The sequence below is a fragment of the Priapulus caudatus genome, unplaced genomic scaffold (genome assembly GCF_000485595.1).
Source record: "Priapulus caudatus unplaced genomic scaffold, Priapulus_caudatus-5.0.1 Scaffold697, whole genome shotgun sequence".
In the NCBI taxonomy this organism is placed as follows: Eukaryota; Metazoa; Priapulida; class Priapulimorpha; order Priapulimorphida; family Priapulidae; genus Priapulus; species Priapulus caudatus.
Window position 1 is genome coordinate 87940 of NW_014577758.1, and position 11048 is coordinate 98987.

General features: G+C 41.8%; 2 protein-coding genes across 2 annotated transcripts in view; both read right to left on the reverse strand.

The window, feature by feature from the left end:
* The window catches only part of LOC106812884 (sn1-specific diacylglycerol lipase beta-like), a 21895-nt gene extending 17000 nt beyond the window's left edge, over positions 1-4895 (reverse strand). The window contains exons 1-3 of the mRNA XM_014816882.1: positions 4829-4895; positions 3527-3663; positions 3033-3118 (exon numbers count right to left, since the gene is read on the reverse strand). Coding sequence (XP_014672368.1) covers positions 3033-3118; positions 3527-3621 — 181 coding nt within the window. The 5' untranslated portion in view covers positions 3622-3663; positions 4829-4895. The remainder of the gene's footprint in view (positions 1-3032; positions 3119-3526; positions 3664-4828) is intronic.
* A 956-nt stretch (positions 4896-5851) lies between these two features.
* The window catches only part of LOC106812885 (melanotransferrin-like), a 74308-nt gene continuing 69111 nt past the window's right edge, over positions 5852-11048 (reverse strand). Inside the window, exons 10-11 of the mRNA XM_014816883.1 lie at positions 6513-6722; positions 5852-5964 (exon numbers count right to left, since the gene is read on the reverse strand). Of these exons, the coding sequence (XP_014672369.1) occupies positions 5852-5964; positions 6513-6722 (323 nt within the window). The remainder of the gene's footprint in view (positions 5965-6512; positions 6723-11048) is intronic.

Sequence of the window (11048 nt, forward strand, 5' to 3'; positions counted from 1 at the left end):
AATCCGGTTGTGAATAGGCTCAAATCTTTGCTTTAACTATAAACACACCTAGTGAAGCCTAGTAAAATTCTCGTCCCTCTCATGCTACACTATGTTACTGCAAATCATCAAGATTCTTATGATAATGCGTGCCTGAGTATACACAATGCGACTAACATTCTGAATTGAAAAGTGTTCTTGTCAACATCACGCTTGTGATTTATAAGAAGCTGTGTCTGAAACCTGCCGCACGGAATTCATCTATTAGCAATGCCTTGGGCTTGTTGTGTTTGAACGAGGTGATGACGGGAGTGATGCTTGGTATTTCCAGCACTGGTGGAAATATTAGTCAGAATAACATGGTGGGCTCTTGTTGGTTTCTAGAGAAGTATACTGCCTACTGACTACAGCAGAATGATTCCGAAATTTCTCTATGTCAAGAGATGATGCCAAATATTTCCATTTTAATACAAAAGTGGCACACATAACTAGCAATGTGCGGCAATCTTTTTCGTATGAAAGTAATTGTTTTGCTAATGTGCAGTGGCTAAAGTGTAGTGTACACATGTTATCTGCATTTAATATAGAGTACCCCACTTCGTATTATAATGTAAATATGTACATGTACACTGATATTTGGAACATCTCCTCTTACCGGAGTTGTAGGGGATAAATTCGCTCCGTGCTAAATGTGGGGGAAACTTGCATTATAGTATTAAAGAATGTGCTGTTGTATTAGATGTAATGAATTTGTTAATTGTCTTATTAGGCTCATGGCCATTGTATAGTGGTGCAATACACCCAGCAACCTGTATTGGCCTGGAGGGAACCTGCTCTACATCTCCTCCTGGTATGTACACATCTCGCCATCTTTATCGATAACCATATATTTGGGAGACGATGCACTGCCGTTTTTTTTTTTTATCCCTGATATATTATCTTAACTATTTGAGAGTCACCTGGAGTTATCTCGAGTGATCATCGTTACAGATGGGCATACGTACTGTAGGCTGGTTCTGGCTGACACATCCACTTTTAGTCTATGAAATGTCATCAATCATGAATTGCCCATGAGCAGCATATGATCGCCATTCTTCACCACAACGTAGTCGATTGAAAATATTGCAATTCAATTCATCTTCTCTCTTCGTCTTCTGCGTCGCATGAACTGTTCCAGATATGGCTATCTGCTTTCAGGGTACTGTGTAATGTCACGCAATTTAAATATATAATATCACAGTTAAGTGATAAATGTATTATAAACTCTAGATAATATATCATTCTTTAATAGTATACATTATAATTTTAATAGTATATATATATAATGTTGAGAGAGAGAGAGAGAGAGAGAGAGAGAGATAGAGAGAGAGAGAGAGAGAGACATACATACACACAGCTACACACAGTTCATCGCTCGTTATGTGTGGAACAGCCTGCCTGCATACTCGGCACGCTGCGAACACTGCCTCCGTCCGGTTGATGCGAACACAGATGGTCGTAATTAGACATTTAATACGGCTTTTTTTGCGTAGAGTTAGAGTTCCATCTAACCCGGTTCGTTACGAGGAGGGCACGTAAGTAAGTATAAGCGAGGGTGTGGAGCGCCGGCGATTTAAATAATGGAGGGAGAAATTGGAGCTAATGAAATAACCCAGCGAAAAGAAATTAAGCCGGACGTCAAACCAATAATTATATATATATATATATATATATATATATATATATATATTGTGTGTGTGTGTGTGTGCGCGCGTGCGAGCGTGTGTGTGTGTGCGCGAGCGTGTGTGTGTGTTGGTGCGGAAGGCAGAGATAAGAGTACCAAGATGCACACTATATGTAGCATCTAGCTACGTAATTGTTTAAATCGATCCCGTGAATGATATACTGCATATTCACACATTCTTTTATTGTATGACCATTTAAAGTGATTTCAACATTTGTAATTCTAGGTGAAATGTCTATGTGGTATAATCAATAATGATGCTCGGGTTACTGTTTCGGCATTTCATTAAACTTCGTGAACTAAATGAGCAATATCATGAGTCAAATATTATAATATTTAATTGCGCCACGAACATATAATTATACTTTCATTAAAATGTATATCCGAGCACTAATCTTTATATGGTAACATCCGTAGCATCGGAAAGAGACGGATCTAGACTGATCTAGAGCTCTCTATTCTAACTCTAAACATTCTACAGAAAGGAACTTTGGCTTGATCTTAGCAGACGCGCCCCGGGCATCAGCTAGTCGATATAACAACAACAGCGATTAATGAAACTTCTTATACACTCCCTGAGTGCAGGGTAGCCATGACATATTATACCTTAGCCCTAGACGTTGATGTTATGTTTATTCGAAATCCGCTTCATTAATCAGACGCCAACCCTAATTAATTTGACGTCAAACCTAATTAATCAGACGCCAAACCTAATTAATTCGACGGGTTCAACCATTTAAATCTATGTCACCACAAAAAACCATTTAAATGGAATTAATTACAAGGATAAGACGTATATATTTTAGAGCCATGTTTTTTCATTTCCCGGAAGCAGCGAGAAACAACCACACTCTCACACACGCACACGCACACAAATTATATATTACACTATTAAAATTATATATTATCAAGAGTTTATAATACATTTACACTTAACTGTTGATATTATATATTTATTTGGTTACATTACACAGTACCCTGAAAGAGATAGTGTCGATATCTTGAACAGTTCATGGCACGAAGAAGACAGAAGAGAGAAGAGAAGTTGAATTGCAAATTTTCATCGACTACGTGTGGTGAGAATGACGATCCATATGCTGCTCATGGGTTGCATATGATTGATTGAATTTCATATGACTAAATAGTGAGTGTGCAGCAGAATAACAGTACAGTACGTATGACCCTCTGTAACGATTGCTCACTCGAGATAACTCCAGGTGACTCTCAAATAGTTATAGATAATATAGTCAGGATAAAAAATAAAAACGCAGTGCATTTGTCTTCTCAAATTATGGTTATGATAAAGATGGCGAGATGCATGTGTACATACCCAGGAGGTAGATGTAGAGCAGGTTCCCTCCAGAGCAATACAGGTTGCTGTGGTGTATTGCTACCACTATGACAATGGCCATGAGCCTAAGACAATTAACAAATATCATTACATTAATATAACAGCAGATTCTTTATACTACATTTAAGTTTTTTTCCCACATTTTAGACACGAGGAATTTTTCCCTACAACGTGTACATAGGAGATGTTCCAAATATCAGTGTACATGTACATATTAATTGCATTATAATACGAAGTGGGGTACTCTATATTAAATGCAGATAACATGTGCACAATACACTTTAGCCACGTTATTCCTACTGCACATTAGCAAAACAATACGAAAAAGATTTATGCACATTGCTAGTTATGCGTGCCACTTTTTTATTAAAATGAAAATACTTGGCATCATCTCTTGACATAGAGAAATTTCGGAATCATTCTGCTGTTATTCAGTAGGCATATACTTGTCTCCTAGAACAACAATGGCCTACCATGTTATTCTGACTAATATTTCCACCAGTGCTGGAAATACCAAGTCATCACTCCCGATCATCCACCTTCGTCCAAACACAACAAGCCCAGGCATTGCAATAGATGAATTCCGTGCGGCAGGTTTCAGACACAGCTTCTATAAATCACAAGGTAATGTTGAAAGAACATGTTTCATTCAGAAATGTTAGTGCATTGTGTATACTAGGCACGCATTATCATAATGAATGTTCTGATGATTTCGCATAACATATGTAGCATAGTGAGGATGAATTTTTACTAGGCTTTCACTAGGTGTGTTTATAGGTTAAAGCCAAGATTTGAGCCTTCAAACTGATTTGTTAGACACCAATGCAAAAATGTACACACTGATCTGCTAATTTCAATGCCCTCTCATTTGAAATGGTATTGCAATACATGATCTTTTCATGGAGCTATTGAGTTGTATCATTGGATGTTATTCGGAACTAAAAACATTTTGTTGTTGTTATGTTGTTTTCATTGTTGTTTCGATTCTGAGTGATATATGGTGCAGCACCATTGACACTGACGTATAATGCAGCAGGAGGGGTTGACATCGGCGTTTATCAGTAGAACCAATGGCAAAGCTTCTCTGCAGTTGTTGAGAAGGTCTTAGGTGACATATGCCTGTTGCGACGTGCTCTGGCAGCTGGTTCCAGTTTAATAATTTTTTTATATAAAAAATGCATGACAAAATTGTTCTGTTGTTTTTGTTGTTGTTGTCGTCGCTGTTACTGTTGTTGTAATTGTTGCTGATTCACTTCTGTATATGATTCACCTTTTCAGGTAACAGTGGAAGGTGTTACAATTAAATACTAACACTGCGTGTATATATAGTATACAATGACAATGTGTATGGGAACTCTGTCATCACACTGTAAATCGATAGGTAAGAGATGATGCTGATGCCGTTTTACATAATATGTACTGCCTACTGCCTACTGGAACATATGCTGGAACCTGGTGATGAAATAGCTCTACCAATGTAGCGCCTTACAACTACAGCTTCTTGTAGCGGGAGCGATCGCGGAATGGGCTACACTAGTAGAATTAGTGATGACGTTCACCAAAAACTTGGAAACGTAACTCATAACACAAATATTGTACTTTATTGAAATAATGTCATTAAGTTTAACAGTGTTAACAATAACAGCAACACGTAACACAAAACTGTTACTAAAACTACAGCTGTTTCCATGAATACCTTCACGTATGAGAAAACATTACGCTCATTTAATGATGTATTCGTTTGTTAATTTAAAAATTAAGACACAAATACAAACTTTGTGATCGTATGAGTTGTGTAATTTGCGTAAATAAGCAGGAAACTTATTTCCGTGGGACTGGGAGCCGCCATACTCGTAGACGGGTTCCCCGCCTCAAAACAATAGTCACTGCGCATGTGCGAGGCAGCGATCATTGGGAAAAAGATATCTGATAGGCTAGCCTAACAATATACAAGCACGCACTATAGAAATAGAATAGAAGACTTCTATTCTATTTCTATGGCACCTCTGATGGCACGCACGCACGCACGCACGCACTCACGCACGCATGCACGTACGCACGCACGCACGCAATTTTAGCGAGTTGGTAACACGCGAACATGGACACAGCACGGAAGTTCGCGCACAGCTGCAGCGTTGTCTGCAGAGCGTTGAACAGCTCAAGTGACAAACCCCTAACGCATCTGTACGTGGCGTTAGAGACAGAACGCTTTTAGCTAGCGAGGTTCCGGTTCCGGTTCCGGTACTGGGTGCAACGTCACTTCTAGTGCTATGCAATGTTTGTAAAAGCATATATATATATATATATACAAACACATGTGATTTTACATTGTAAAACTTACAATTTACATGTTGGTTAGTGCACATGGTACTAGCAGCAGCTTTTTCTCTAGTGTGTACGTGTGCGTGTGCGTGCGCGTGCGCGTGTGTGTGCGTGCGAGTGTTGCTGTGTGAGTGTGCATTTGTGCGTGCGTGTGTATGTGTGTATTGTTTGTTGTTATGTGCTAATACTATTACCATATATGATTGATACCACTTGACATTAAACAGTTAATATCAATAGCATATAAAGAAGGAGAGCGTACAACGGTGAAATGCTGAAACCATGTTGCAGTATTAGTCGAATTAATAAACTTTCCCCGTTTTATTTTGACGATTCTTTGCAGTATTATTATCTCCTCTCCCTTTTGTTCTACCCGACTGTTGTATTGCACGTTCACTTGTACGCGTCCCAGCGTATTGTCGCTCATTGGTAATTAACATGGCATATAATATACGTGTCTGTGGTACGTTACGCCGCTAGTTCGTGTTTGCTTTGCGTTTTGCACTACCGTTACTCATTACCCGGTACCCGCTATACGTCACGCCAAGTACGCCGTTACATTTGGTGACTGGCGACCGGAAGCAACACACTGGCCACAAAACGAGAGACAGTCGCAGTACACACTGATCTCCTTTCGGCGAAAATACAAGATTTTCACCGCTCATTATCTCAGCGTAGGAGCATCGTAGGGACAAGCGGTTTGTTTTATTAACAAGGTAGGACAGCTGATCAATAATACCGCAAAGAATCGTCAAAATAAAACGGAAAAAGTTTATTAATTCGACTAATACTGCAACATAGTTTCAGCATTTCACCGTTGTACGCTCTCCTCGTTTATACGCTTTTGTTAATATATATTTAATATTCTTACATTAATAATATAGGCCTATTGTTAATCAAATGTTTATTAATGGTTAGATTCGAATTGAATTGCAGCATTTTAACCTGTGACGTTAGTAAGAACCGTGCTCGTTTGTGTGTGAGTGTGTGTGTGTGATACCCGGTGTGAACACCGTTACTTTGTCGTTTCGTCTTAGGAGTTGCGCGTGGATTCCGTTAATCCAGTGGTCGTTCCTGTCAAGAAATTATACCCGGGCCGAACATCAGGTTTGCTTGTTTGGTTGTGTGTGCGCGTACCTGCGTGTTCGTATGGGGCTCGGCAGTCATCGGGATCGGTTTCATTTAATGCTCGAACGAATTCGCCGTTGTCGAAGTATCGGAAATCCTCGTACCAGGTGGCGTTGGAGGCGAGCTCGCCTAGTTCGGTGGTGCTGTCCGTAAACATGGTGTCAGTGGTATTGCACGGCGATCCGTACAGCTGGAATTCACCCGAGTCCTTGGTGGTAGCTACAGAGATCGAAAAAAAGTTAATTAACTATCGTGCAAACACCGTGTATAAGTAATTAGGGTTTACCATGTAGGTAAGTAGGCTAGTATTTTAAAGTAGGCATAAAACGCACCAACACAGAATAAATATGAACTCAGAGCGGAGTGTTAAATTTGTCACCGCATGAGCATTAAACGTTAGTAGAAGCAGGGGGGGGGTCTATGCTAGGTTTTTCAAGTAAAAAATGTGCCATTTCCCAGATCACGGTTAATTAAAATCACAGTTCCGTTTTGAGGTTTCCGGTTGACGTCTATCCTCAAATCACTATTAATTCATCACGTATTTCTTGCTTCCCAGATGTGATCCAATCCCAGGAAAACAACCGTTCCCACCCTCACAGTTAACCTTCGCCGAGTGTCGCGCCGTAGGAATCTAACAGTTTCTCCTGATCTGTTCATCAACATCACTTGTGATGCTTCCACGGCACGGTGAAGCTGCCTTCAAAGCAGGTGCAGCAAAGAATGTGGGCGGGAAAAGGAGGGTGGCGTATGTGGAGCTAAGAAGCACCAGCCTATGTGACAGTGGCAAGCTGCGCTTATAACAGGTGAAGGATGTGGGCGGAGGGAGGAAACGTTACATGCGTGGAGCATCAGGCGTGAAGCATCAGGCTTTGTGACAGCGGCAAGCTGTGCTTACGGTAGTAGTAGTCGTGCGCCGTCTTCAGCAGATCTATCATGATCCACCTGTTTTCGTACAGCTTCTGATCAAACGTCAGCAGGCGATTGCTCGGCGTCACACCGGCGTTGCAATCAGCACCCGTATCTCTGACTTGGCCGTCCCTAGATGTAAGCATATACCAGTAGGTTAGTGCTTCGACGAGGGAGTCGACAAGTATTGAGCGCGCCATCTTGAAATTTCTGCGTTCCGCGGTGAAAGCATTGTCTAAGATAACAGCATACCGGCAAAGGTACTTGTAGTCGCTTTTAATCAAATTCTTTGCCCAATCATCTTGGTTTCTGCCATCGACGTTCTCGTCGACTGTCGTGTCCTTGAGGAAAGCTACATCGCACGCATCCTCGAACACACGCAACTCTCTCACACACACACACACACTTACACACACGCGCGCGCACACACGCAACACACACACACACACACACACACACACACACACACACACACATGCGCGCACACCCACGCACATACTTACACGGCACGCGCTCACGCTCACATACACACGCACACCCACACCCACACACGCGTTTGCACGCACGCACTTACGAACGCTCGCGCACGCACGCAATGTACTGCTTCGCAGGAGTAATATTGAATACACGTGATATGCAGTTTCATTTTCCCCTATTTATCTCAAGCATATTATCATACTGCAACTATCGTATACAGATTAAAACCCACAAGTCTTATTATAATTGACATGCCATAACGATTTAATATCGTGTTGCCGTTTGTCTTCTATTGCGGTAAAGTAAAATAAGCAAGAATAATAAAATAAATTGGATAAAATTTCTACATCGTACCACGGCGGATTTTGCCGCTTCTTCAGCGATTTTAACACGCAAACGCACAGCTCGATCAATTCTTGTCCGGATATGAACATCAAATAAACCGATCTGAGTAACTATCAAAGTAAACTTCATCGTGTAAGAAAGTTGCGGAACACATGATGCGTTAAGAGTATTCCGTTTTTACGCGAAACCCCGCAATATGTGTTTTTAAAATTAATTTCTGACCTTGGTAGATCTTGCCTTTTTAAATACAGCCCTGGAGACAAAATATGTTGCAAGACGGGCTATACGGACAAAGTGGTAAACGTCGCTGCATGGTACCACCCCTTCGTATGTACTCCAAGTACAGTACAGAGGCACGTATTTACTGTTCGAACCCGTAAACGAAGCTGAATGGCTGGATAATGTTTTGCAAATGCCTTCTAGCTTACCCGAAGGTTAATGCCTGAGTCACATCTAATAGCATATAGGTAGTATATATACAGTGAGCGTATTATATACTAGGAATGTCGCTCGTATATTTCTACGCCCGCGCCTTAGTGCCTGGCAACCTACGTCTGCACGCGGCGCAACCGCTTACGGGCAAGTGGACATATTTTACCTTTACCAAAGCCACGCCCACCGTCGTGGACCGTTAATTACTGTGTGAACGCGCCCGCAGTCTGTGACTACGTGTCGCACGCTCACGCGGCAGCTTGCGACCCAGAAATGTGAGCCGTCCTGATTTTTATGATCGCATTTTTATCGCGACCTATAAAAATAAAGATGGCGCTGGCGTCGCAGAAGCAGATTGGTTATAGGCTGCCAAAATTTGCGCGTACATGGGAATGCGGGAATGGGGGTGCTACGTAACGAAATTTAAACTATTATTAGTGTTCATATTACTTCACCACGGCAATCAAGTTAGTGCCGCGTGCTCCCAATTTTACTCGTCTATTTGGAAGTTGCGACGACTCGTTATAGGGACAAACCAGTCAAAGTGATACCAGCCTACAATTCATATTCTTTTTCTATCGTAGGATGCCTATACACGTGTATGAGCGAGAATACTAGTCTTCGCTCCTATTTCTTCCCGGTGACTTTTTAACGTAACACGCATATCCATGTTTCGTGTGTGCGTGCGCTATAACCGAAACATTGGCGTTTCGCTAATAAAAACAGGTTTAGCTAGCTTTGGCGCTACCCCCGGTGAGTCCAAATGATATGCCTCCGCGAATTCGCCTAAGAACGGATGGGTTTTTGAACCAGTCAAGGACGGATGTTATATAGCGTACGTGTCGAAGCGCCGCGAGACGGGAACGTGCGACGTCGCGTTAACCTGCGCTGCGTTACGCGACCGTCAACATTCACCACGGTCGGGGGCGTGTGCGCGACAGTCTATACATGGAGGCAGCATTTAAGGTCTGCTTGACCTGTCCTGGCCCTCCTAGTTTGTGTCGCGCGTGCACACACACACACACACATACACATACACACACACGGCACCCATGCAGTGCTGTATGAGATTGTGCCACTTGTCTCTCTCGTGGTTGAATGCGACGCGACTTGCTGACAGCATTGCAGACACTACCGGAAAAACGTGGCCGTGGAAGGTTGTCCCGTGCTGCGGCGCTCCCCGCCTCCTCCACAGCTGGCGAGACTGCACGTAGCTCACTCATCCACTCCCAGGACGAAGCCATGGAGTCCAACACAGTGGCGGTAAGCTGAAGTAACTGTATAGAGATTACCGATAGAAATTAGCATGCCGTCGTCGTTGACACGATTAGGAGGACACGAAACTATACCGGTGTTAATTTATCAGGTTAATTAAGTTTCACCGCGGTAGCGGTACATTAGAAACGGTTCCGATTAGAAAACGAATTTATAGCTGCTTAGATTAAGGTAAATTATATACAGGTTCGTAACTTATCTGTGAAGGGTTTCTAGTTACAATTCTAAAAATTAAAGCCCTTCTGAATATATGCTGCGCATCCGTTAATATTGACACGGTCATTAATTTCATCTTGATGTTTTGTATATAGGCGAAGAAGGGACGAGTAAGATAACTTCAAAGAACGATCATGGAGATATGAACTTACAGTACCTATATAACGTAAACGAAATGCGAGTTACAATTGTGATTGCTCAATCAATCAACCGATGTATTTAATCAAAAATATATTACATCTATTGATTTTTATTCGTTTATTCTTTTTCTTATATAGGAGGACGACGAATGCTCCTGGTTCTACTATAGAGAGGATTTCTGGCTTTGATTGTCCAAACGCAATTCTTGTAGCAATTACAAACCCGAGAACTGTGTTCGGACATCAGTGCCTGAAATGCGAAATCAACGTAACTCTACGGTGCTGACATCTATAGCTGTGAGACGATGACAATACTGAATGGAATGAAGAGTGCACACAGCAACCTGGAGAATAAGCAAACTCGTGTCCCAGACAATGGACGTTATGGGTTCACTCCACGTGAAAGAGATACTTTGCAGAATAGACTCAAGCATCATGTAAGAGCTGCTCAATAGAATGCCATGCGACGATTCTTAAATGGAAGTTTTATAGTTTAAACTCAAAATTACGATGTTCGGTTACGGAGTTCTAATAAGGTAAAATAACAGCACAGAGCGCGTGTGCAGCTATGTCTGATACTCTCATAATTATCTCGCGTAATTATCTTAATTGTATGTTACTCTCTGACACGTTCCCTCTCACACAAGCGCATATGCGCGCTCTCTCTCTCTCTATCTCTCTATCTCTATATATATCTCTCTCTCTATCTCTCTCTCTCTCTCTCTCTCTCTCTCTCTCTCTCTCTCTCTCTCTC